This window comes from Acipenser ruthenus, chromosome 10 (genome assembly GCF_902713425.1).
Source record: "Acipenser ruthenus chromosome 10, fAciRut3.2 maternal haplotype, whole genome shotgun sequence".
Taxonomy (NCBI): domain Eukaryota; kingdom Metazoa; phylum Chordata; class Actinopteri; order Acipenseriformes; family Acipenseridae; genus Acipenser; species Acipenser ruthenus.
Window position 1 is genome coordinate 804,637 of NC_081198.1, and position 25,284 is coordinate 829,920.

The 25,284-nt window shown below is 43.0% G+C and overlaps 2 protein-coding genes across 11 annotated transcripts in view; one reads left to right on the forward strand and one right to left on the reverse strand.

Moving 5' to 3' along the window:
• Positions 1-31: 31 nt before the first annotated feature.
• Positions 32-25,284, forward strand: part of dock7 (dedicator of cytokinesis 7) — a 45,889-nt gene continuing 20,636 nt past the window's right edge. For 3 of the 9 annotated variants that reach the window (XM_059031418.1, XM_059031421.1, XM_059031422.1), the window contains exons 1-23: positions 33-186; positions 1,831-1,933; positions 2,999-3,174; positions 3,572-3,640; positions 4,250-4,379; positions 4,920-5,132; positions 5,746-5,831; positions 5,931-5,997; positions 6,292-6,441; positions 6,829-6,909; positions 7,905-8,070; positions 8,726-8,868; positions 9,090-9,183; positions 9,399-9,561; positions 16,562-16,679; positions 17,114-17,184; positions 18,298-18,436; positions 18,911-19,012; positions 19,643-19,729; positions 20,920-21,151; positions 21,735-21,899; positions 23,729-23,898; positions 24,702-24,794. In XM_059031418.1, coding sequence (XP_058887401.1) covers positions 149-186; positions 1,831-1,933; positions 2,999-3,174; positions 3,572-3,640; positions 4,250-4,379; positions 4,920-5,132; positions 5,746-5,831; positions 5,931-5,997; positions 6,292-6,441; positions 6,829-6,909; positions 7,905-8,070; positions 8,726-8,868; positions 9,090-9,183; positions 9,399-9,561; positions 16,562-16,679; positions 17,114-17,184; positions 18,298-18,436; positions 18,911-19,012; positions 19,643-19,729; positions 20,920-21,151; positions 21,735-21,899; positions 23,729-23,898; positions 24,702-24,794 — 2,856 coding nt within the window. In that variant the 5' untranslated portion in view covers positions 33-148. Of the gene's footprint in view, positions 187-1,830; positions 1,934-2,998; positions 3,175-3,571; positions 3,641-4,249; positions 4,380-4,919; positions 5,133-5,745; positions 5,832-5,930; positions 5,998-6,291; positions 6,442-6,828; positions 6,910-7,904; positions 8,071-8,725; positions 8,869-9,089; positions 9,184-9,398; positions 9,562-16,561; positions 16,680-17,113; positions 17,185-18,297; positions 18,437-18,910; positions 19,013-19,642; positions 19,730-20,919; positions 21,152-21,734; positions 21,900-23,728; positions 23,899-24,701; positions 24,795-25,284 lie in introns of all 9 variants that reach the window. The other 6 variants (XM_059031419.1, XM_059031423.1, XM_059031424.1 and 3 more) reach the window with 3 other exon arrangements.
• On the reverse strand, positions 10,164-14,692 carry angptl3 (angiopoietin-like 3). 2 transcript variants are annotated; one of them, XM_059031434.1, is made up of 7 exons: positions 14,125-14,692; positions 13,644-13,754; positions 13,334-13,454; positions 13,092-13,205; positions 12,777-12,869; positions 11,770-12,042; positions 10,164-11,338 (listed from the first exon to the last, which is right to left on the reverse strand). In XM_059031434.1, exons 1-7 carry the CDS (start codon positions 14,623-14,625, stop codon positions 11,157-11,159), a joined length of 1,395 nt encoding a protein of 464 aa, XP_058887417.1. In that variant the 5' UTR covers positions 14,626-14,692; the 3' UTR covers positions 10,164-11,156. The 2 variants fall into 2 exon arrangements, with proteins under 2 accessions (XP_058887417.1, XP_033873859.3); XM_034017968.3 differs by having other exon boundaries at positions 12,777-12,872.

The following is a 25,284-nucleotide window of genomic DNA, read 5'->3' on the forward strand; positions in this document are numbered from 1 at the left end:
TTTTAAACGAGCTTGCCTGTGCGCGTTTTGTAGGTGTTTTACGGGACCTTTCCAGCCTCCTAGTATTTTTTTTTTTTCGCCTCCATAGCACCACGGAGACGGCGAGAGCTAGGCGAGTCACAGAAAGATCCAGTCAGCGGCTGCAGCCATGGCTGAACGCCGCGCCTTCGCTCAGAAAATTAGCAGGTAAGCGCGTTTAATTCACGCATTTACAACTGTCGGGACCGTTTTATTGCGCCTGAGGGCTTTGGGGTTGTTTGATGGGAAACAGCGCATGCCAGCGTTGCTTCGTCCCGGCGTTATTCCCTGCTAGAAAGGGCCTAGTTGTTGTATTCAGGATCCCCCAGTGACCCGCCCTTATTATAGACAGTGCCCAGATATTTTATCCAGTTTTTTTTTTTGGTATAGTTTTTTCTTGCGCGCTGCATATTTTCTTTTAATGAATGTTAGTTATTGTGTTGTCGCAAACCACAAATGCTTGAATCACTGAAACCGTAATTGAGATGCAAATAGCGTTTGTTTTCAGTGTTTTGCTAATCCCGTTACAGCGATGTGAAGACGGTGTGTGTAGTTGTTGTGTTGCTGCACTGATGGCATAGCGTGACGACCCATCCCAGCCGACACATCCCACACGCGTGGAGCTGTGGACTCGCATATCATAGACTGTTCGAGCCACAGGAATGCCAAATCGGGCGATTTATCAGAAGAATGGAGTCATACCTTCTGGAATCAATCAATCAATCAATATTTATATAGCGCCTTTCACAGTGCACCACCATCACAAAGCGCTTTACAAGAAACAGTAAAAAAAAAAAACATCATTTATTATTATTATTATTATTATTATTATTATTATTATTTATTTATTTATTTATTTATTTATTAGCAGACGCCCTTATCCAGGGCGACTTACAATCGTAAGCAAATACATTTCAAGTGTTACAATACAAGTAATACAATAAGAGCAAGAAATACAATAACTTTTGTTCAAGCAAAGTACAAGTGTGACAAACCACAATTCAATAATACAGCAGATAATAGTGATAGTTACATCAGGATATGATTAAATACAAAGTACTACAGGTTAAACGCTTGGCAGATTACAGTATTCTGAAGTACAGGATTAAATGCAGTAAAATAGGGGGCAGATAAGAGCAAAATAAAGCACATTTACATGAAGGGTGATAGTGTCCCAGGATACAAACAGAGGAGTTCTACAGGTGCTGTTTGAAGAGGTGAGTCTTAAGGAGGCACCGGAATGTGGTCAGGGACTGGGCAGTCCTGACATCTGTAGGAAGGTCATTCCACCACTGCGGAGCAAGGGTGGAGAAGGAGCGGGCTCTGGAGGCAGGGGAGCGTAGCGGAGGTAGAGCTAGTCTTCTAGTGTAATAATACATTAAATACAGTGAAAATTATTATTATTGTTATTATTATTGCTATGATTGTATAAGTCCATACAACAGACGTGCTTATATGTACAGCAATCGAATCAAGGGCTAGTAGAAATAATTATTAAGGATACCTATCAGCCATGCGCAGTGTGTGGGGTTAAGCTGATAAATGGACTGGACGGTGAGAGGTTGCTAGCGCTACGTTATTATACCAGGGCTTTTCCTGCCTGTGGTTTTCTTTAGACCGAGCTTCCTTATTGCTGATGGTTTTACAATGGAGTTTAATACTAGGACACACGTGAGCGATTTAACTGTGCACGGGACTGGGTGAAACTGCTACGCAGTCGGAGTCTTATTCCCATCCTGGTTATAGTAAAATAAAACGATGGTGCGGGTGACAGCGCCGCAGTAATGATGGTACCTTCTTGATGTTTCTCAGGACTGTGGCAGCAGAAGTAAGGAAGCAGATCGCAGGCCAGTATGGAGGCTCCCCACAGCTGCTTAAAAACCTAAACGTCGCTGCCAGTGCATCCCATCACACAGTAAGTGCTGCTGCACGGACAAGGGGCTGGATAAGTAGGGCACATTTATAGAGCTATATTTTTAAACTAATCCCAGTAACTGTTATAATATGCTCATCAGTTTTCTGAAATCCTACACCGAAACCTACAGGGAGGGGATTTGAAACAAATAAATAAAAATCTTGGAGTGTCTAGACTTGCCCCGCTGAGAATGGCAGGATAGCTCTTAACTGATCAGAGATCTAAAGGCAGTGTTTATGGGCGGTGGAAGAGCTGCGGTACTGTAGACTAGTATGTCTTCTAATCAACGCTGTCACTTACTTGAGTCTGTTAACTGCATGGCTTCACATTGTCAAATGCTCTTTCACAATTGAAACACATGTTCTTTCATTAATTTGTTGCAAAAACCACATATTGTAAAACCACAGTATTACAGTAAATCTCCTAAGGGGTGAAATAAATCCAGTACCTGCTGGATGAGCTCCGACATAAAGGAGAGAAACACTGGGGTGCAGTAGAATGGCTCTTATTTATTTATGTCATTTATGAGAAACACTGTGGGGTGCAGTAGAGTGGGTGTTATTTATATATGCATCGGTTTCCTTTGCATGCTATTTTTTATGAATTCTGTTATAAGAACGAATACAAGCATGGTCCTGTTTGCCTCTGAATACATTTCAGGGAGCTAAACAAGACTCCTTTGCATAGCAGGTTCCCCATTCCAGGTTTTACTATGAGCTTGATTAGCCACAGTGTACAGGTAACAAGCTCAGGTGTGTCTTATTATTCAACTCCTAGTAAAACCAGGAACTGCTATGCAATAGGAGTCTTAGTTCTATCCCAGAGTCACCATGGAATTCTTATTTAGTGTGCTGTAAGAAAAGGGATCGTGATTGTGGAGCAGTGAACCAGAAGCATGCATCGAGGAGCAGACCCCCATGCATGTTTAGCTCCACCCTGGGAGCAATGGAGCAAACTGCAGTGCAGGGGAAGTCTCATTCCCATCCCTGCATTTCAGTCAGTGTTTGTGCAGAACACGTGAGCCTTTGTCCCAGCACTAATTGAACAGCGTTTTCAATCATTTAGGTTCCACTCACAGAAGCGGTGGAGCCGGTGGACTATGAAGACTATCACATGAGTCACCCCCCCGCGGTGGAGTCGGGTCCTCTCAGGGACCTCATGGAGTTCCCCCCCGATGATATCGAAGTGCTCTACACGCCCCGGGAGTGTCGCACGCTGGTGCCAGCTGTCCCAGAAGAAGGGTGAGAGATCTCCTCCTTCTCCTCCTCCTCCTCCTCCTCTTCACACAGCGCTTCCTTGTCTATAGAGCTGCACAAACCCGTTATTGCATCATTGGGATGAAGATCTCCACGGAAATAATCACTTCATGCAGCACTGCTTGTCGATTTGCAATGCTTAGAAGATGTGGGGCTAGTAAAACATAGTGTGTTAAACCGACAGTCTGTCTTGTACCTGCTCCTGGGCTATTTGAAAGGCACATGTTTCCCTTTTCCCCCAGATTTCCTGTCCCATATTTATGGCAGTGCTGTAAGGGAACTGTCAGCTTGAACTGTAGTCCTGTCATTGCGATAGTTACGCGGCACAGTTTAACAATTGTTTGTGATTGTGTTTGTCTTTATAATTTGCTATATTTTCCAGTGATAATGACCCATACGTTAAGGACTGTGCAGGATCCTACACTGAGGACTGGGCAATTGTAAATAGAAAGTAAGTTGTTTTGTTTTGCTTTTTCTGTTTTGTTTTTTTTATGACTGGAAGATATTTTCAAGTACAATATTAAGACAGTTGTGTTTATATAGGTTTGTGTTGCGAGATCTGAAGTGGAAACTTGTGTTTGCACCCTGTGATGTGTTTATTGTCTTATTTAACAATGGCATTATCATGTGGTGCTGTTTGTGTTTAATGATGTCTAATTCGATGGCTGTCTCTTTGTCTTCTCTTCCTGATACATCTTGATTTGTACCATTAGGGTGAGTGTTCTAATAGCCTTGTGTGTGCAAGGGGAGATTGCTAGATAATTGTCATTATATGTCATTCCCATGTAGGTATCAGGGAACCAGCCCATTTCAAATAATTACCAAAGCTGAGGGAAGAGTGCCATCCTGTCCACGGACACTGTTGGTGTGCACGCTATCACAACAGCTAACAACCCGAACAGTAGTTTACCCTGGGACTGTAGGACTTTTGCTACTGCTGTATAGTTATAGATACCATAGATAGATATGTTTTTTGAGTTTGTGGTGATTTAGGTTATCAGTCTTATTTAAAATGGATATGAATATCTGTTCATGCAAAGCCTTTCCTGTTTTTAAATAGATACCATAAGCTTGGGACAGGGTTTAACCCAAACGTGCTCGACAAACAGAAAGAGAGGCAAAAGGGCCTCCCAAAACAAATCTTCGAATCTGACGAAATGCCGGACAGCCAGAGTTACCAGGATGAGCAGGTACAGTCACTGCTGTTTGCAGCACCCTGTCCTTGTAGGGTACAAACCACAGAGAAAGTTTAAATGCATTTGCAAAGTTATGCATTTGTCATGCAACGCAACACCTTTTTTGGGGGATGGAATGGAACAAATATGTATGTATTTTTTTTAAAATCTGCTAATGATGGTTTTGTTCTAAACCAGCTGTTTTTAACCTATTTCTTTGTCAATTAGATGCATCAGTAATTAATTTACACCTCAATTAATTTACTAAAAGTGAAGCAGCGTTCGAGCCCACTGCAATGTGTTATCCACATTATTGGTAATTCTAGCCAGCTATATATTAACAATTCAGGGATGGAAATAAGACTCCTGATGCATAGCAGTTTGACACATTCCAGGTTTTGCTACAAGCTTGATTAGCCACAGTGTCTAGGTAACAAGCTCAAGTGTGTCGTTATTAAACTTATAGCAAAGCCAGGAATGGATGAAACTGCTGTGCAATGGGAGTCTTTGTTGTATCCCTGCAGTAACTGTTTTCCACGTGTGCTTGCTTTTCAGGATGAGCTCAAAAGGAGGTCCATGTCTATTGATGACACCCCGCGCGGGAGCTGGGCCTGCAGTATCTTTGATCTTAAGAACTCGCTCCACGACCCGCTGCTTCCCAACCTGCTGGACCGAGTGCTGAACGAGGAGATCGATCGCCAGAACGAGGAGCAGAGAAAATCAAACCGGCACAGAGAACTGTTCGCTCTTCACCCGGCTCTGGAGGAGGTACTGTCTGGAGAAGAGAAACCAACGCTAGCTTTTCCCTGACTGCCCAGCAAAACGAGTTTTCTTCCCCTGTGCTTTTATGTGAACGAATGTAATCTTAAGAGATGTGAGGGGAGCGACAACACCGAAGATTAAAGGCTATGAAACGTGTGCTAGCGAGGAGTGCGGTACAGGGGGGGGGACTTCTGTCTCGGAAAAGTGATTGCATTCGCCATTCGATTTACAGTCAAAGAAACATGAAACGGGCTTCACCTGGAGCTTGTTTTGTTTTTATAGGGTGTGATGGAAATACCCAGCAATAAAAACCTATGAAGATTTGCTTAATCGATGCCTTCAGTGGTATCGTTGAACTTCACCAAATTCTGTAGTGTGCACATGTATTAGAACACCCCATTGCTTCTGTAGTTTTGATTGGTTGTGCATATGAAATCAAGTTGAAGCACAAAGTGCCTATTGTTTCTATATCACTCATTACTGACTGTAAATTGAAATTCTCACACCCTGAGGTTTTCATGCAGGTTGGTATATAAAGGGTATAAACACGTGTGTGTGTGCGTGCGTGCATGATGTATGTATGCATGCATGTAATTCTAACGTTATGATTTCATTTAAGGACGAGCCTATCGAGCGACACAGCATTCCCGACGTCCCTAAAGAGCACTTTGGACAGAGGCTGCTTGTAAAATGTTTATCGTTAAAGTAAGTGCAAAGTATATTTTAAAGTAAAGAGTCTTGTTTAAAATGAATTAATATAAAGACATAAATAAATCACGTTAATTATTTACTTTTACCTTGAAGGTTTGAAATAGAAATTGAGCCGATTTTCGCAAGCTTGGCCTTATATGATGTCAAAGAAAAGAAAAAGGTATGTTGATGTACCAAGAAACAAATCCAATAACTTTTCCCACCTCTTATATATTAGTTGAATTTGTTTTGTAATACATTGTGCACACCAGACAGAGGAGCTGTTTTTTCCCATCGAACCATTCTTAACCCCGCATTGCCCAGAAAGTTTTATGGCACAACACTACATAAGAGCCGGCATGTTTTTAGTGTGTGTAAAAATGATTGTCAGCACCTGCCACTAGAGGGCATTATTGTGTTTATAACTCTGTGTTGGTGCCCTTCTTTGTATCCCACTCAATATTTTATTTTTCAGATTTCGGAAAATTTCTTCTTTGACTTGAACTCTGAACAGATGAAGTCGATGCTGCGCCCACATGTTCAGTCTGCTGCGATTTCTACCCTGGCCAGATCGGCCATCTTCTCCATTACGTACCCCTCCCAAGACGTCTTCCTGGTCATAAAGGTGAGACAGGCTGGATAGCACACGTCACTCAGCTTTTAAAAGACTCTTTAGAGTTAAGCTGCATTCCACCTACAGTATAGCTGCCGATATGCAGGTACAGGGATGGAAATAAGACTCCAGTTGCATAGCAGATTCACCTAATCCAGGTTTTATTACAAGCTTGATTAGCTACAGTGTGCCTTAATAAACTCATTGTGAAACCAGAAATGGATCAAACTGCTATGCAACGGGAGTCTTATTTCAAACCCTGTACCAGCTTTGACAGCTTTTTACTATTTTCTATGAGTCTTGATTTATTTTGAAGGCTGCTCTGAATCTCATTTCTGATGTACTTACCGGTATGTGGTGATCGCTGTGTAAGATAATCTGTATGAAATGTTCTCTCAGCTGGAGAAGGTGCTACAGCAAGGCGATGTCGGAGAGTGTGCGGAGCCTTACATGGTCTTCAAGGAGTCGGACACTGCCAAGGTGAGAGGAAACCTGGGAGAGGGTTCTTTTCAGGGCTGGAAATAAGACTCCCATTGCAGAGCAGTTCAGTCCATTCCATGCTTTACTGTGGGGATATTTGTACACACTGGAGCTTGTAACCTAAACACTGCTGTGTCTAATATCAAAGTAAAGTCTGGAACGGGTCAAACTGCTATGCAGTAGGAGTCTTATTTTCCTCCCTGTAAATTGTTAAATGATTATATGGACTTATCCATTGTATCAAGACTGCTTTTGAAAACAACACAAACAAAGAGCTCTGTACTGTATTGCTGTGACTCCCAGTTCATTGCTGTGTTTGGTGTTGTATGGTAGAGCTCTGTATTGTATTGCTGTGACTCCCAGTTCATTGCTGTGTTTGGTGTTGAGTGGTAGAGCTCTGTACTGTATTGCTGTGACTCCCAGTTCATTGCTGTGTTTGGTGTTGTATGGTAGAGCTCTGTACTGTATTGCTGTGACTCCCAGTTCATTGCTGTGTTTGGTGTTGTATGGTAGAGCTCTGTACTGTATTGCTGTGACTCCCAGTTCATTGCTGTGTTTGGTGTTGTATGGCAGAGCTCTGTACTGTATTGCTGTGACTCCCAGTTCATTGCTGTGTTTGGTGTTGTATGGCAGAGCTCTGTACTGTATTGCTGTGACTCCCAGTTCATTGCTGTGTTTGGTGTTGTATGGCAGAGCTCTGTACTGTATTGCTGTGACTCCCAGTTCATTGCTGTGTTTGGTGTTGTATGGTAGAGCTCTGTACTGTATTGCTGTGACTCCCAGTTCATTGCTGTGTTTGGTGTTGTATGGTAGAGCTCTGTACTGTATTGCTGTGACTCCCAGTTCATTGCTGTGTTTGGTGTTGTATGGTAGAGCTCTGTACTGTATTGCTGTGACTCCCAGTTCATTGCTGTGTTTGGTGTTGTATGGCAGAGCTCTGTACTGTATTGCTGTGACTCCCAGTTCATTGCTGTGTTTGGTGTTGTATGGTAAAGAACAAGGAGAAGCTGGAGAAGCTGAGGGCCCAGTCGGAGCAGTTTTGCCAGAGGCTGGGCCGGTACCGAATGCCCTTTGCCTGGACAGCGATCCATCTGATGAACATTGTCAACAGCGCTGGGAGCCTGGAGAGAGACACCAACGAACTGGAAATCGGGGTGCCGGGTAAGAAAGCTGCAATATGCAGAAACGCTTTAAAATAATGGCTGCAATTTCATGATGAATTCCGACTGAATAACACCTGAAGATCGTATTCACTTCCTCAGAGTTAATTCATGTGGATTTAATGTTAGCCGTGTTCATTCCATGTTCTTTTGTAACAAACAATGCTGATCACATGTGTAAGGCATGTATTCATGCAAGAATTAACACTGCTCGCAATCCCCTGGTGAGCGAGCAAGAGGGAATTAATTGGGAGTGGATCAAACTGCTATGCGATGGGAGTCTTATTGGAATGCAGGGATGGAAATAAGAAATGTAACTGTCTAACTTCAAAACAGTCAATCAAGGTAAAAATGATAAGACATGAAGTCCATACGTAGGCTCTGTACTGAGGAACCTTATCGTTTGTCTGCTTGACTTTTACATAATAATAAATGTTCTGAGCTTGAACTACTGTATCGAAGTGCCCTTTATATCACCCCACAAGGGATAGGTAGTGGAGGCGTCCTGCTGTACATTGAAAGCGCTGTGCAGTGGTAATGAAACTGTAATTCTCGAGACTGGGATGCGCATGTTGAGACGGGCTGTATTTGCACCTGTGATGTGTTGCAATGGGAAATTCCTTTTCACAAATGCCACTGCTTGATTCCTTGTGCAGAGCGTAAAGGGTCGTGGTCCGAGAGAAGGAATTCCAGCATCGTGGGTCGACGGTCTCTTGAGAGAACCACAAGCGGGGACGAGACTTGCAACCTCACCAACTTCAGACCAGCCACTCTGACTGTGACCAACTTCTTTAAGCAGGTGCGCGAGGCAGGGCAAGAATACCTGGCACTCCACTAGCGTTAGTCATTTTCATACAGGGAGATATTTTAGTGCTTTGAAATAGAGACACAGAGGAAATCGGAGCGTGCGTTCTGTAGATACTGCTGTTACTGCCCTTTGTTTTATACAGTTTGTAATGAAGGTGTGATGGTATTAATGGTGAGTAAATGTGCTGCTTTCTGAGCTGTTCTTGTTTTCAGGAAGGAGATCGTCTGAGTGACGAGGATCTGTATAAGTTTCTTGCTGACATGAGAAGGCCTTCTTCAGTTTTAAGGAGGCTTCGACCTATTACAGGTAAAAGCAACCACTCCAAATGGCTTTTTACCCAGTTAGAATGCAGTCCCCACGGCACATTGTTAAGGGAAAGCTTTCTGTGTTTTTTTTTTTTTTTTTTTTACTAACTTGCAGTTTTATTATATTCTTATGTCATTTTTTTATGTTCACCAAAATTAAATATGAACCATCTTTCTTTCTTTCCTTCTTTCTTTCTTTCTTTCTCTCTCTTTCAGCTCAGTTAAAGATCGACATCTCACCAGCACCAGAAAATCCACACTACTGTCTAACCCCTGAGCTGCTGCAGGTTAAACCCTACCCTGACAGCAGAGTCAGACCCACCAGAGAAATACTAGAATTTCCAGCAAAGGACGTGTACGTCCCGAACACAACTTGCAGGTACCGTCCCCTTATTGCACTTCAGTACAGCATTACCAGGCAGGGCCCTCATGGGCACGTGACACACACAATAAATCATGTGTAAAGTATTGGAATCGAACCACTTCTCATGGTGATTTTGCAATCTGGACGTGGTTTTGAAAGGGCAGAGCAGCGTTCCTTATCTCAAAGATATGTTGACATTGTTGATATGTGCAAGGTCATGTTGACATGGCGTGATGTTTAGGGGCGAGCTTGTCCCTTTCTCAAATAGATGTGCTTTATTTCCATCTCTCTCTTTGTAGAGAAGCTATACCACCTGTTGGAGTTGTTTGAATGTTCCTGAGGGGTTTCCCCGGGTATCCACGGCACAGTTAACTCTTGCTGTACAGGATGTATAGCTTTGCCGTTCTGCAGTCGCACTCAACAATGACATTCTACTGCAGCAGAGACTTGTGTTACAGTTATACACTAGGGGTAGTGTTTGTAAAATGCAAGTTTTGTATTGCTGGATTTATGTATAATGGAAATAGGTCAGCTCGTGTGGCCTTCTTCAGAAGAGCTGTTTTGTTTTTTTCGCCTTCATTCTTCAGTATAGTGATTTCCAGCACACAACACAGGTGTTTTTGGTTCATAAATATGCTTTAATGTAGAAAAGCAAACTCTTGTAAACACGCCAGTTACAGTATTTTGTAACAAATATGTACAGTACTTTATTGTATGTGGAAAATATTAAAGTTAGTCAATATGACTCAGTAATACAATGTCAGTGGTTGTGAATATGACTCAGTAATACAATGTCAGTGGTTGTGAATATGACTCAGTAATACAATGTTAGTGGTTGTGAATATGACTCAGTAATACAATGTCAGTGGTTGTGAATATGACTCAGTAATACAATGTCAGTGGTTGTGAATATGACTCAGTAATACAATGTTAGTGGTTGTGAATATGACTCAGTAATACAATGTTAGTGGTTGTGCTCTACAGGTTAAGGTGGCATGCATTCGGTGATATACTATATATTTTCATATTCTTCTTTTTGCAAATTGTTGTATTTAAATAGATAAAATCAATCAAGTGTTTTTAAATATTCTAGTAGAACATTTTACCTGTGAGGTTAGATAGTTTATAAAGACGGTTTTGTCCAGAACATATACTGGTAATTGGTAGTTTGGTTGCATAGATATTGTCTGGTAAATGAAATGTAGTTTAGGTTAAGTCAATGTTTGTTTATATACTATGCCTACATTTGTACCTACAAATACCTAAACAAGGCACAGTCAGTTCTCTTGTACAAAACACTTACCTGTGAGTAATTGTACATGTATAGTGTGTGTGTGTGTGATATTCATTACAGTCAAATGTAAAACAAAATATTATTTTAAACATAAACTACAAAAGAAAAGATCTTAGATTTGTACTTTTCAGGCAATGTTGCTTTCATTTTGCAGAGGCCTTCGGTTTAAAATGTTGAAAAGTTTGCAGTATTAGACAAAGCCTCTGCTACCCCAGCACCCTCAAAGTGTTCATTAATGACGTATCTATTCAACTGTTAGCTCATGCAAACTCAGTAATCATTTTCAATGCACCATATAAATACAGAGGCACAACTCCTAATCAAAGCTTTCCTGGTCTCTGGGGCGGATTTTGATTTTGGTGGACATGAGAGAGTAGGAGCTTCCTTTGCCTGGCTTCCAGTAGATCCCTCTCCTCCTGTCTAAGCGCCCCTTGGAGCGCGCACGGATGTACCTGCCGTTCAGATTGGTGTCTCCGCACGCGTTAAACCACCATCCACCTGCCAGGAGGGAGAGGGAGAGGGAGAGGCATGAGGGGAGAGGCATGAGGGAGAGGCATGAGGGGGAGGGGGGGAGGGGCATGAGGGGAGAGGCATGAGGGTGAGGGAGAGGCATGAGGGGGAGGGGCAGGGGCATGAGGGTTAGTTGGTATAGCTTAGGCAAGCTGCTTGGTTATCATTCTTTACAGAAGAAAAACGAGTAAAACTCAGTGGAGAAGCAAGATAAAGTTGTTCTTGTATTGCAAAACTAGCCAAAAAATAAATAAATCAAATAGCTATAAACTGGAAATAGTAAGACAACATTTCCCATAGGAAAAACATAGAAAAGCTATGGTGAAAGCATTGGTAAGAATAGTGAGGTTTGTTAAACCGTGGGGAAAGCATGGAGGGAAGTGCATTTCTACTGTGCTAAACTCTTGTAAGGGTGGTACCTGAGTAGTTCTCGGCGCAGTTGGAGTCCTCCTTGTTGTCGTTGTCTCTGTCCTTGGTGGAGAACCTCATCCCGGTGTGGTTGCTCATTGAGTCGGGGAGCTCCCCTGCGACCTGGCTCAGGTGGAGGGTGTAGTCCTGCTCCCTGCCTTCCAGAGTGAACGTGTACTCCATGAAGCGCTGCTCTTTCTTCCAGTCTGCCAGGTCAATGTGGAGAATGAAGGGCCTTTGCTGGGAGATTGAATAGATCTTCTCCAAGCCTAGCCAGAATTCTCCTGCAAAACACACACAACTTTATATCTGTAGTTGCACAATGTTTTTTTTCAAACCTTCCCCATCCTTTTTGCCACATTTTGTTTACCTAGAAGCATTAAAGCAGCGATGATTTTGGCAGTTTCTCAATTGCAGCACAATCATAATTTCTGGCAGCTTTTTAACTCCGGCTTGCAAAGGCTCTCTCAGCTGTTTCCTGCTCAGCAGCTGTACAGTTCAGTAACTACTTCCAATGGGAAGTATTTGAAAAGAGATTAGACTGTAGATCGACGGGGCTGCACTGTAATGAATACATTGAAGCAGCACAGTAAATACATGTAAAGGGCAGCTTGTTTTGATTGCTTCAGCGTTTTCACAGGGGTCACTCTCTTAACCCCGTCATGCCCAGACCTTTTTTAATAGAGGAAGCTACTTTATGTACCTAGATTCTATTTCTTGTACAAAACACAATAAAAAAAAATGTCCTGTCCGACAACACATAATGTCCTACATAGGAAAGATTCTGGCTTGCGAGGCTGGATTTAAAAAATATGCGGGATGGCTAATGGAGCACATGTGATACAGGAATGGGCATCATCTCAAGAGTCGGCACTGGGAGTCTGATATATTCTATATCTATAGATAATCATTTACTGTACATTTTTAAAGGGGGTCGGTTTTGGACACATACATTGCATTGCGCTGCATAGGGATTTTCTAGTGTTTGACGGTTATAGGATTATTAATAACAACTTACTTTCAAGATCTCCAAATCCATGTTCATATTTCTCCCAAGGCTGGTCGAAGTCCACTGATCCATCGGTTCTGTGCTGGATAACTGTCCAGCCAGCTTCTGTGAAGACAGTTTTTTTAGGACATGAGTTGTAGTTGAAACATTTTCCTTTCTAACTGTGTGCCTCTAGAGTTTATCCTGCCCTACATTACTCCAGCCCCAATGCAAACGCCAGGACGATTTGGAACTGGATCACACTTATGTACTAGTATTTTTTAAGACTTTTCTTTTTCTAGCTTCACTGGTAAATGTTCAGTGAACCGCAGATGCAATGCTTACCTTCTGTCATTTCGCAGTACACGTTGAATGGCTCCGACTGATTTGGTTTGATTGGATAAACGCCACTGGTCTTTACTCCTCTGTTGTAAATGTCACTGCAGTCAGCAGGGAGGCCTGTGGGAAAACCAAGTTCCTCTGTAACTACTGTGTCCTGGATAGCAAGTGTCCGTTCATAAAAGAAGTGTCATTTTCTAAGACCACTTGTCAAGTTTCAAACAGTCATGCAATCCTGCTCCACTCACCAGTGTTTTCTGAGGTTTTATTGGTTGTGTTGTTTGGCAGGTACTGCATCGTTCTGGGCTCGTCCCCCTGCTTGGAGGAAAACGACTTTTCTGCATTCTCGTAGAGGACACCAGAGCCGAGCTGGAATTAGAAAGAGCATGCGGTGATGCAGTATTTAAACTGTGCTTTCGTTACAATGCGGAAAATATCATTTCATTGAGCACATTGATCAAACTTACAAACCTTGGTCCATCATTGATTTGCTAGCGGTGGATAGATTTTGAAATGGGGAAACGGGGGTTTTATCAGTAAAACAATAAAAATAAAAACCTTTTCTTCCAGGTCTTTGATTTGGTTCTTCTGATGGTCCAGCTGGTTGTGTTGTTCACCTACAACTTTGAGAAGGTCTTGGATATTTTTGTTTTGACTATCAATGACGTTCTAGAAAGAAAAGAAAGAAGTAATTCAATGAAATTAGGTTTTAGGGATGCAGGTAGGGAAGCCCTTGATTTTAATAAATAAACAAGACGGGCGTTGTTGAACAGGCTCTTGCTGTGTTGAAGCATGATTGCAAACGTTCATGTTGCAGCTTCTAACTGTTCAGCACCACGCATTTCTGTTACTAAGCACGTACACTGAAACATACCACGTTGTTTACGAATCCACAAACTACTGTCTAACTAGCTTTTTTTAAATCCATGAATTTGGTCTTGTTTATGAATACGGAGACTGGTGTAAATCACCGTCTTGTAGCTGTGCAGTGTGCGCGCTTCTGTAAGAACAGAAACACGTGGCTTTGTAATGCTCTTACCTTGAGAGATGACATCTCTTTTAGCTCGGATGCTTGAGGCAGGCTGTGGGTGAGCCCGTTCAGTTTTTCCTCCAGTCCCCCCAGCTTGGTTTCCAGATGGCCGCGGTCGTTCTGGATCTCGTTTATTTTGGAGTATATTTGCAGCGACATGTTTTTGATCTCTTGGTTGTTGGCCTGCAGGATCGTAGTGGTTCTCTTGAGCTGTTCTTCCTCCACTTTGATTTCGTTGGTCTGGAGGGAGAGGTCGTAAAAGGACCTGTCGAAGATGTTGAGCTTGTTGAAGATCTCGTTGATCTGGCCCTTGGTCTTGTGAACAAAGTCTTTGAGCCCGTGCCCCAGCTGGAGCAGGCCGTTGGCTAAGATTCTGACGTCGTCCAGCATGGCAAACCTGGATCTCATTTCGGTAGGTGTGTGGCTGAACTTGAAGGCATCTTCATTCTCCGCTTTGCTGGAAAATGTGCAGGAAAAGAATAAAAACAACAGAAGATAATGGGACTTCATCTTTACAACACCCCTGCAGCGATGGTAATGACCTGCAGACTGCCTCCCTGGAACAAGGATGCCTGTCCTCCCAAAAGCCCTCCTATATATACTGCAGAGTAGCTGTTCCTAGTGCACGGAGGAGTTGATCATTAAACAAGTTCGACTTGAACTAACATGCCCCTGAAATCTCATAGGAGTAGCCAGTAGAGTAAACAAAGCACACAACTGGACAAATACAATGGAGCGCTTGGGGGAGAGCCAGTAGGGGTCACATGTTTCTTTCCTCTCTTAAATTAGTTGTGTCTAAGTTGAAAATTGAGTTCTCTTATAGTACAGGGTAGTGATTCATCAAGTAAATGACTAGCTCGTCGTTTATTTACAGTCATTTTTTTTTTGTTAAGAACACACCTAACATCAGGAGGCTTGTCCCTTTAGCACAGTAATCAGCTCAGTCAGTTTTCATGTTTAACTTTATACCAGTTTCACAATTTGGATTTTATATGTATTTCATTGTCTCATCAGTTGCCAGTCTCTCTGACGCAATGTATACTTTTTGAGTTCATGAGCTATTTTCCTTGTGCGTCTGTAACAGCACCCTCATCTGTAACTTCAAACATCGACACAGGCTGGTTTCACAGATCCCTTTAGCACTAGGCAGGGCTGGTCAGCCCTGTTCCTGGAGAGCCACAATCCAGCAGGTTTTATAGGTAACCCTTAAATCATCAGTTTCTGAAGAATGTAAAAGGTTGATCAATTTAGCAAGTTAATTTGTTCAATTACATCAGTGGTGGTCAGCGGTGGTCAGTTCTGGTCAGCTGCAGTGTGATCAGGTTTCTGTTCCAAAGTATCTCTAAGTTACTTAATTGAGCAAATTACTGCTTAACTCGTCCAAATTAAACTGTTACAAGTGTTTAGAAATGGATGATTAAAGTTACCTATAAAACCTGCTGGATTGTGACTCTCCTCCAGGACCAGGTCTGGCCACCCCTGCACTAGGCAGTCCAAGACTGGTGCCAATCGAGGTGTGAAACCAGCCTAACAGAAACTAAGTGGTGCATGTAGAGTATATAATAGCAATAAGACAATGTTGTCTCCCATCACATGGCTTTAAGGTGTGAGCCTTATTATTTATGTTTGCATTTGTTCACGTTTTATCGCAGACGTTTTGTAGAAATATATTTCCTTTTGTGTTTTAAGACAACATCTCCACTCAGCTTAAGTGAAGAAGTGCAGGTACTGTGTCATGTGTTTTGTACGTGGTCATGTAACCTGTAATCAATCATTGGTGGGTTTACCGAAGTCTGAGCCGTGCTGTAGACACAGCAAACACTTTCCTGTCGCCGCAGCAATGTTTATTTAGAGCTGGGGGGGGCTGATCCGATGAAATCGGCATGGTGAAATCAGGTGATGTTCTCATACCTGTCAGAGATGAATTCAAGGTGTTATTGCTGTTACAGCACTCTACCTACCCCCATGTGCCTGCCCCTCGTGTAGCTGATCTGTCTCGGTCCAGTGGGAGGACAGTGATTTACACCTCCTCGCCAGACCCCAGCTACACCCACCTGCTTCCACCTATCACAGCTCTCATAGCTGGTTAGTGGGTCTGTTTGATCCACCTATTCCACACAGGGTAAGCTGCAGCTGGATGGAGCATTCTACAGCATAATCGTGAGATTGATGCAGTCTACTGGAAGGTGGATTCCCCAGTACTGTAAAAGACTAATAAAATCCAGATGGGGCTTCTAGAAGTATGTTGATCAGCTCGACCCCAAAGCAAAGTGATAACTTTACACGACAAGCAACAATGTGAACATGGTGGTAAGATTGTTTAGAAGAGGTATAACGGGAAATAATGTCCGATTATTTAGAAGAGGTATAATGCTAAGTAATTACATCATCGCTTAGGTAAAGGGAAATATTTCAAATGTTTGTGCATTTTTTTTTTTTCTTTCAGGAACCTGCTATTTGTGTATCCCCAAAGTCTTAATTTTGCAAATCGCCAAGGTTCTGCAAGAAACATCACAGTAAAAGTGCAGTTTATGTGTGGTGAAGATCCTAGCAATGCCATGCCGGTAAGCAGAATATATTTAATATAGGCAGTGCAGTGATTAACAGACTAATGAGCTGGCAGTGACGATGTAGATCATAACCAGTGATTGCATTATAACGAGGGAGTCCATGTCAAGTGTCACAATAAGGTTGGCTGTCCTGAAACCTTGTGAAAGTAATAACGGCTCAACCTGCAAAGTGCAGCTTCTGGAAGCCTTGCACATAGAAAGCTGAAGCAGAGTTCACTGCAGATGTCTTGATATGAGACCAGTGTGGAAGACAGCATGCCTACTGACAGCAAAGAAACTGAACAAACTTAAACTTGCCTGCATGCAACATTGCTAATACTGTGAGCTCTTTATCAGGGGTCTACAGGAAAGCATGCAAACCAAGACAGTGATCATACTGTAAAAATGAGTCTGTCATGTATAAAATATCTGGCTTTCTTTTCTCCCAGGTAATATTTGGCAAATCCAGCTGTACTGAGTTTTGCAGAGAGGCCTATACTGCAGTGGTGTATCACAACAGGTAATGCTAATGTTTCTGCCCTGAAGCGCTTCCCATTTCAGGGGTCACAGTTCGATTATTAAGGAAGCACAGCAATTGATGACGGCTTTGCCGTTCTGGTTTGAATGTTTTAATTTAACGTTTACAAATATTTATTGGTCTGTAAGTATGCAAAGCTCATGAATTTACTGTACCCGGATCAAAATTCAAAAACAGAAGTTGTAAAATGTCCATTCGTTAAACTCGTTCAATAGTAAAATTCCTGAAGGGATTAAAACTGCAATGGGAGTTCATCATCGTGTCAGCATGTGGTTACTGGTTACCTGAATGTATTTCTAGCACAGCTTCTCTGGATTTCCTCTGCTGTGGGAGCTGCTGTCCTTGAAACGTCTAGACGGCCAAATTAAACATCTGTTTTGTGCAACCTGAAATTGAACAGGTGCCCGTCCGTTTGGTATTTGTAATATTGTCTGCGCTGGCCAGGAGAACTAAAACTAAGCCAAGTTTGCCCTTTTTACAGTGACACACCCTGTAATAGGACGTCCGTTATTTAAACAGCTTTTGCAGAAGGTGCATTCAAGACAAGTTGCATGAAAGACATACAGGGTTGGAATAAACGCCTGCCATAGCCCTGTCAGTTGTGTGTAGGGCCATCAGCAATGACCAACCCCTGTACTGTATATTCTCTGGATGAATCTCCAAGGTTTAAGATGGATGAGTGACTCCTTCACACACTGCTGTGAGGTGTGTGGGGTGGACTGGAACCAGCATTCTGCAGGGTTGAAACTCAGTCATGTCATGTCATGTCAAACCAAAGTAAAGTAGGGTTATAAAAGTCAACATTGATCTAGATTATCAAAGACAATTGTATTTATCAATTGATTAAAATGGGACATTGGTTTCGTCAGATGCTATTAAGTTTAAGGACAACTGAAATATGCGTTTGTCTGAAAAACAGACATTTATTGTTTCCAATGTCGAGAACCTGTTTTAAAATGTCTCAGTTCAGTAGAAGCTTGTGAGAAGTGTTAAAACGGGTTGAAATGCCTTCATTGCAGAAGGCCTGTCTGCATGGGTCCGCTGTTTGCCTATGTTTAAAATAAGAGCGAGTCACTTATTCTATTCACTCTTTAGATCCCCTGATTTCTACGATGAAATAAAGATCAAACTTCCCACCACCTTGACGGACCATCACCACGTGCTCTTCACTTTCTACCATGTGAGCTGCCAGCAGAAACAGAGCACTCCTCTGGAAACTGCTGTGGGATACACGGTGAGAACCAATCTAACACAAAGAGCACAGAGCAGTAGAACCAGAGCACTCCTCTGGAAACACGTGAGACCCAATCTAACACGCAGAGCACAGAGCAGCAGAACCAGAGCACTCCTCTGGAAACACAGTGAGACCCAATCTAACACAAAGAGCACAGAGCAGCAGAACCAGAGCACTCCTCTGGAAACACAGTGAGACCCAATCTAACACAAAGAGCACAGAGCAGCAGAAACAGAGCACTCCTCTGGAAACACGTGAGACCCAATCTAACACGCAGAGCACAGAGCAGCAGAACCAGAGCACTCCTCTGGAAACACGTGAGACCCAATCTAACACAAAGAGCACAGAGCAGCATGACTGAGCCTTGCACCAAGCACAAAACTTGTTCTGCTTTGTATTTTCATAAATGCAACTTATATATATATATATATATATATATATGTGTGTGTGTGTGTGTGTGTTTTCTTTCTTCAGTGGATACCAATGCTTCAGAACGGGCGCATAAGAACAGGACAGTTCTGTCTTCCAGTGTCGTTGGAGAAGCCGCCACAGTCCTACTCAGTCCTCTCTCCAGATGTAAGTTTCTGTTTTCAAATGTGTCTCTTTTTTTTATTTTTTTTATAAATTTAGTCGTTGCTAATTATTTTTTAATATTTTCTCCCAATTTGGAATGGCCAATTATTTTATTATGCTCAGCTCACCGCTACCACCCCTGCGCTGACTCGAAGACGAACACACACTGTCCTCTGAAGCGTGTGCCGTCAGCCGACCGCTTTTTTTCACACTGAGGACTCACCATGCAGCCACCCAAGAGCTACAGCGTCGGAGGACAACGCAGCTCTCGGGCAGCTTACAGGCAAGCCCGCAGGCGCCTGGCCAGACTACAGGGGTTGCTGGTGCGCGGTGAGCCGAGGACACCCTGGCTGACCTAACCCTCCCTCCCCCCGGACGACGCTCGGCCAATTGAGCGCCGCCCCTTGGGAGCTCCCGTCCTCGGTCGGCAAAGGAATAGCCTGGACTCGAACTCGCGACGTCCAGACTATAGGGCACATCCTGCACTCTACGCAAGTGCTTTTACTGGATGCGCCACTCGGGAGCCCCCAAATGTGTCTGTTTTTGTTTGTTTGTTTTTTAAATATATGAATTGCGTGGATCTGTGCAGTTTTTTGTTTTTTGTTTTTTGTTTATTTATTTATTTTTTTACAGGTGCCGCTTCCTGGAATGAAATGGGTCGATAACCACAAAGGTGTTTTTAATGTGGAAGTTGTGTCGGTTTCAAGTATTCACACCCAGGTACTGACAGCACAACTAATATTCATGAGTGCGTGCGGGGGGGTGTGTGCGTGTGTGTGCTTGCGGGTGTGTGTGAGTGCGTGCGTGCAGATGTGTGTTTGTGAGTGCGTGCGGGTGTATGTTTGTGAGGGGGTGAGTGAGTGCGGGTGTGTGTTTGTGAGGGTGTGTTTGTGAGTGGGTGTGAGTGTGCGCGGGGACGTGCGGGTGGGTGTGTGTGAGCGTGCGTGCGTGCGGGCAGGTGTGTGTGTGTGTGTGTGTGTGTGTGTGTGTGTGTGTGTGTGTGTGCGGGGGTGTGTGTGAGTGTGCGCGGGGACGTGCGGGTGTGTTAAGTGTACGCGGTACCACATGTAGTGTTCTACTTTTACTATATTCTGTAAAAAATAATAAAAAACAGGGTTCAAAAAAGCTATAAGCCAGCTAGCTGACTTCTTCTGTTTGTGATTGTTTTGTTATAGCAGCATGTGCTATAGCCTACTTCACATTCTGTTTGCTTTGAGTAATGTACCATCAATAAAAACACATTGACCCTCTGTGGGTACATCTTACAGCAATTGGCAAAACACACTTTGAAGAACAAAAACAACAAAGCTGTTAGCTCGTCTTGCCCTCAGAATGTAAAAGAGTTTATTTAAAAACCTAATTTCTTATTGGAGTTAATCATAGTTCATACCGCTGTTGTTTGTTGTGAGAAAAGGTCACAATTGTGTCATCTTGACTGCTTCTGAAATACTACATGCTGGCCTTTGGGGAAATCCCTTCTATTGCTGCTTCAGGCAAGCAGCAAGTACCACAGTGTGAGTGAGAGGGCTTGCATTGTTCGTTTGGTTTGCTGCCCATATACTGCAATGTGGAAGATGCACATAGTCAACCCAGGGGTGGCCAAAACTGGCCCTTCCAGCCCTGCTCCTTTTTACAACCCTGTTCTGAATTGTTTAATTGAAGCAATTAAACCTCCATCCAGACCCTGAAGTAGCTCATTATCTTATTTTACCTTTTAAACCTGGATTGGAGCAGCCCTCCAGGACCGTGACTGAATGGACACCCTGTCCTAACCGATTCCCTGAGCGCTGTGTGGCGCTCCAGGACCCTGATTGAATGGACACCCTGTCCTGACCGATGTATGGTACATTTGCATGTGCTCCCGCCGGTGCCCAAAGCCTCCTCTAACCTGTCCCTTTCTTGCATGCTAGGATCAATACCTGGACAAGTTCTTTGCTCTGGTCCATGCCCTGGATGAACACTCGTTCCCAGTTCGAATAGGAGACGTCAGAATAATGGAGAACAACCTGGAAACTGAACTGAAGACCAGCATTGCTGCGTTGAGCTCTTCCCAGCTGGAGCCAGTTGTTCGATTCCTGCACCCACTGCTGGATAAGCTGATTCTGCTGGTTGTCAGGCCCCCTGTGATTGCAGGGCAAATAGGTAAACGCACACACCTAGTGCGAGGCACGACACATTACAGGGATGGAAATAAGACTCCTGTTGCATTGCGGTTTCACCCATTCCAGGTTTTAGATACGTGCTTGATCAGCCCCAGTATATAGGTGACAAGCTCAGGTGTGTCCTGATTTAGTAAAACCAGGAATGGATCAAATTGCTATGCAGTGCGGGGTCTTGTTTCCATCCCTGTGTTGGTGGACCTGGTGACTGCATCAGATCTTATCAGCCATCAGGTGTTCAAAAAGAAGTTAAATGCGTACAGTAATAGCTTGGTTTTATACCACAGTTTAGTTATGGAACAACCGTCTGTGTTGATTTGTATGTAAGGAAGGACAGATGGAGAGCAAGATTGGCTAGTAATGATTAATAAATGCATTAATACATACATAAATAAACAGCGGGCTGTGGAAAAAAAAAAAATAGAGCCAAATGCTTCCACTTGGTGCTGCACGTGAAGGTTGATTTATATTTGAAAAGAGTAATGCCTCATTTTATCAGTCAGTCCTAAATGCATACATTCCCCCTGCGTAACCAACTTATAAAATAAATATTCCTTTAATTGCAGTTAATCTGGGTCAGGCTGCCTTTGAAGTCATGGCTTCGGTTGTGAACAGACTGCATAAATATGTGGACAGCAGCCAGGATCAGCATGGGAGGAACAGCCTCTTGTCTTCCTACATTTATTATGTTTTTCGCCTGCCGAACACGGACCCCAGTTCTGCATCGCCAGGTAGGACCTGCTTTTGCTTTTGCTGCTGTTTTGTCTTTCAAAGTGAACGTCAGACTGCAGCAGCAGTGGGTGCAAGAACAGGACTTTTCGTTTTGTGTGTCATTCACATCCTTGCCGTTATCTCAGCCGGTGGAATATAGAACTCTCTCATTTATTTTGACTTGCTCGTTAACTACAGCAGCATTTGGATTCTCATTACGGTATTTAATACCAAGTGTGATTCTCATCCCGCGAGTGTAGATGCAGTACAGGATCTCCACATTGAGAACGTGACCCAGGAATACTGCTGTGGGATTCACTGGACACCAGCATGTAACGGTCATGGACTTTCTGAACGCACGCACTCAGTTTGGTCATTGACCTGAAATGGTACAGGAGTCATTAAACGCCAGTTTACTTATCGAAATGCAGTCCTGTTAATGGCAAATCCCACTGATTGTGGACACAGTGTGCACATGATAGGCCTCTGTATATAGCAGGGGGCTGTGTGGTTTCAAAGGGGAGGGGGGGGGGGGGGTATTTCATGTTATTAGAACATAAGAAAGGTTTGGGAACGAGAAAAGGCCTTTTGGCTTATCAAGGCTCGTCCCTTTGTTAGCACACCATTCTCCCCTGCTGGGGGGAACTCATTTAAAAGCACAGAAACTCTTCTTTTTCTTTTTGTCTTTTTTTTTTTTTTTTCTCTGTTCCCGGTGTTTTATACTCTACTACTTCAGCTGCTCGGCTATTCCGTGCATTTTATAACTTTGTGTAAAAAAAAAGAGTTCTTCCCAAGTCTTTATTAACTGTTGCTGCCTTAACAAATCAGTTTGCTTTTTACACCCACGCTGCTGCTATAGGGAATATAGTGACGGCACCTGTACTGCACTGCACTGCACTGCACTGTACTGTACTGCACTGTACTTCACAGTTTCGTTTTTAGTCTGTTCCTCAGTCAGTAGTGTTGAAATGCAGTTCCATAATCGTAAACTCAATTGAAGTGGTATCAGTTATTGCAGCGCTAGGGGCAGGAGGTGCCCTTGGTACAGTGAGAGTGCAGGTACAGTGCAGCTGGGCTGCAGGGAGTCATGAAAAGCAGCATGCAGCGTTCCAAGGACCGCTCTTCACTCCTGAGCTAGGTTGCTAGGAACAGACTCGTGGGAATAGTGCAGATTTACCCCTGACTTGGAACAAGAAAACATGTCAATGAAGATACAGGATGTCCAAGCTTTTAATAAAAACGAAATAAATGTCTGGTACATTATACCACGTTGTAACTGACTGCAACTAGATGTTATGACTGATTTCAGTTAACTCTAATTACATCACCTTGAGCAGCCTATTGATTTTGCTAGATAATGTAACAATAATGTTGTTGTTTTTTTTATACTCAAACCATTTTTTTATAGAAATTGTAATTTATAATAGAGGAATTCTCCTGCAATTAATGCTACTTAAAAATAATCTTAACTGGTTATAATTAGGGGTGTTGTGATGCTGCTTCTAATCGAGTTGAGTGCGTTTCTCACGCACTGTGCTGTGTCAGGGTCTCCCTCACAAACACTGCAGGAGAAGAGAGATGAAAAGCTGATATCCACACGTTTTCATCTGTTTATGTAGAGTCTGTTTAAACATTGAGAATTCTTTGTCATTGACATTCTGAGTGCGAACCCTCCACTCGCAGCGAGATTAGAAGTGAAGACAGGACGGGACTTACAAATAGTCTTAACGTGAGGACCATCACGTGTGTATCGGGATGCACGTGGTACTGTGACCGGCGTGTGGGAGCGTGACGTTAGTGTATCCTTGCACCCTAGTGATGATACTGTTGTGTATTGTGTGTCTGATAGGCCCTGGTGCTTTAGGAGGCTCGGTGCATTATGCCACCATGGCTCGCTCAGCAGTAAGGCCTGCCAGCCTGAACCTGAACCGCTCTCGAAGTCTCAGTAACAGCAACCCAGACATCTCGGGGACCCCCACATCGCCAGACGACGAAGTAAGGGCCATCATCGGAAGCAAAGTAAGTTCATTCTCCTTGCTGGCCAATTGTAGTAGTAGTAGTATTATTATTATTATTATTATTATTATTATTATTATTATTATTATTATTTTAATTAAAATAGTCTTGGATTTTTTTTCTACTGTTTCATTTTTAAATCGGAGCCGGTGCTGTGTTTGGGGTTTGTCTCGGATCGACCCGTGTGCAATGCAGTTGAACTCTCTTAACCTTTGGAAAGGCAGGTGCTGGATTTGATTTGAAGGGGCTTCAGTGTGTGCTGTGAAGAGATGACACATGCACGGCACGCTGTTTGATCTTTGCTGTGCAGTTTTGAAAGGGTTTGGTCTGAACCAGTAAAAACTGGGACACTCGTGTTTGTCACATGATTTCCTAAACTCTGTGACCTAATGATGCCTTCAACAAAAAAATACTTTTAAAGCTTGATTAGCACAGGACTCCGTTTCACGCTGCCGGTCCGAGGGCACCTGTTTATGTAGTGATTTTTAGTCCTGTGCGAATTGGGCTTAATACTTTAATGATCAGAACTTGCACAGCTTAAGAATACTGAAAAGGCACTGCAGAACTTTAGATTTTTTTTTTTTACTTTATTTTCCTTTTCCTTTTGTTTTAAATCTGTGTAATGGTTTTAACAAAATAACAAGAAGTAACAACTTTAAGTGTCTTTTTTAATCGCTGCTCTAATCCCTGAAGGTAGATCCCGTCATGATAACCTGAATTAAAACACTGATCTTTTCTGCAAGATTCTCGATGTTAACCTTCCTCTCGTTCCTCTCCTCTCCCGCCTGCCTTCCCTGCCTGCTCAGGGTTTAGACCGATCCAATTCCTGGGTAAACACTGGCGCGTCGAAGGCTGTTCCCTGGGGAACCAGCCCCAGTTCCAGCCCTGATTCCATGCAGGTGGTGATCTTTGCACATGTCCACCCCCCTCCTTGCCAGCAGGGCCTTGCTCTTTTTCCCATTCTTTCTATCTTTCTTTCGTTTTATTTTAATTCAGTAAAATGCATGCATGCTTTTCTTACTAACATCATTAAAACTTTTTTTGGTTTTTTTTGCATGTGGCAGTCTGCATGAATCTTTTGTTCACAAAGCATGACGGAGAATGGATTGCAGTAACACTAAGCGTGTATGAATACACAGTAATATCTTTTTCCTACTGTGTTCTTTTAACAGCAGTCTTTTAGGTGTGGTGACGTACTGTAGTGTGCTTTATCAGTTTTGTCTCATGTAATTGCCCACGTATGCGCTGGTTGGTTACACTGTGTGCTGTGGAAATTAGGGTCATTTATTAGATTAGCCCCCACCCGTGAGACTATTATTATTATTATTATTATTATTATTATTATTACTATTTTTAAGTGGCATGTCGGTGTGTCTCTTTTGTGTCCTG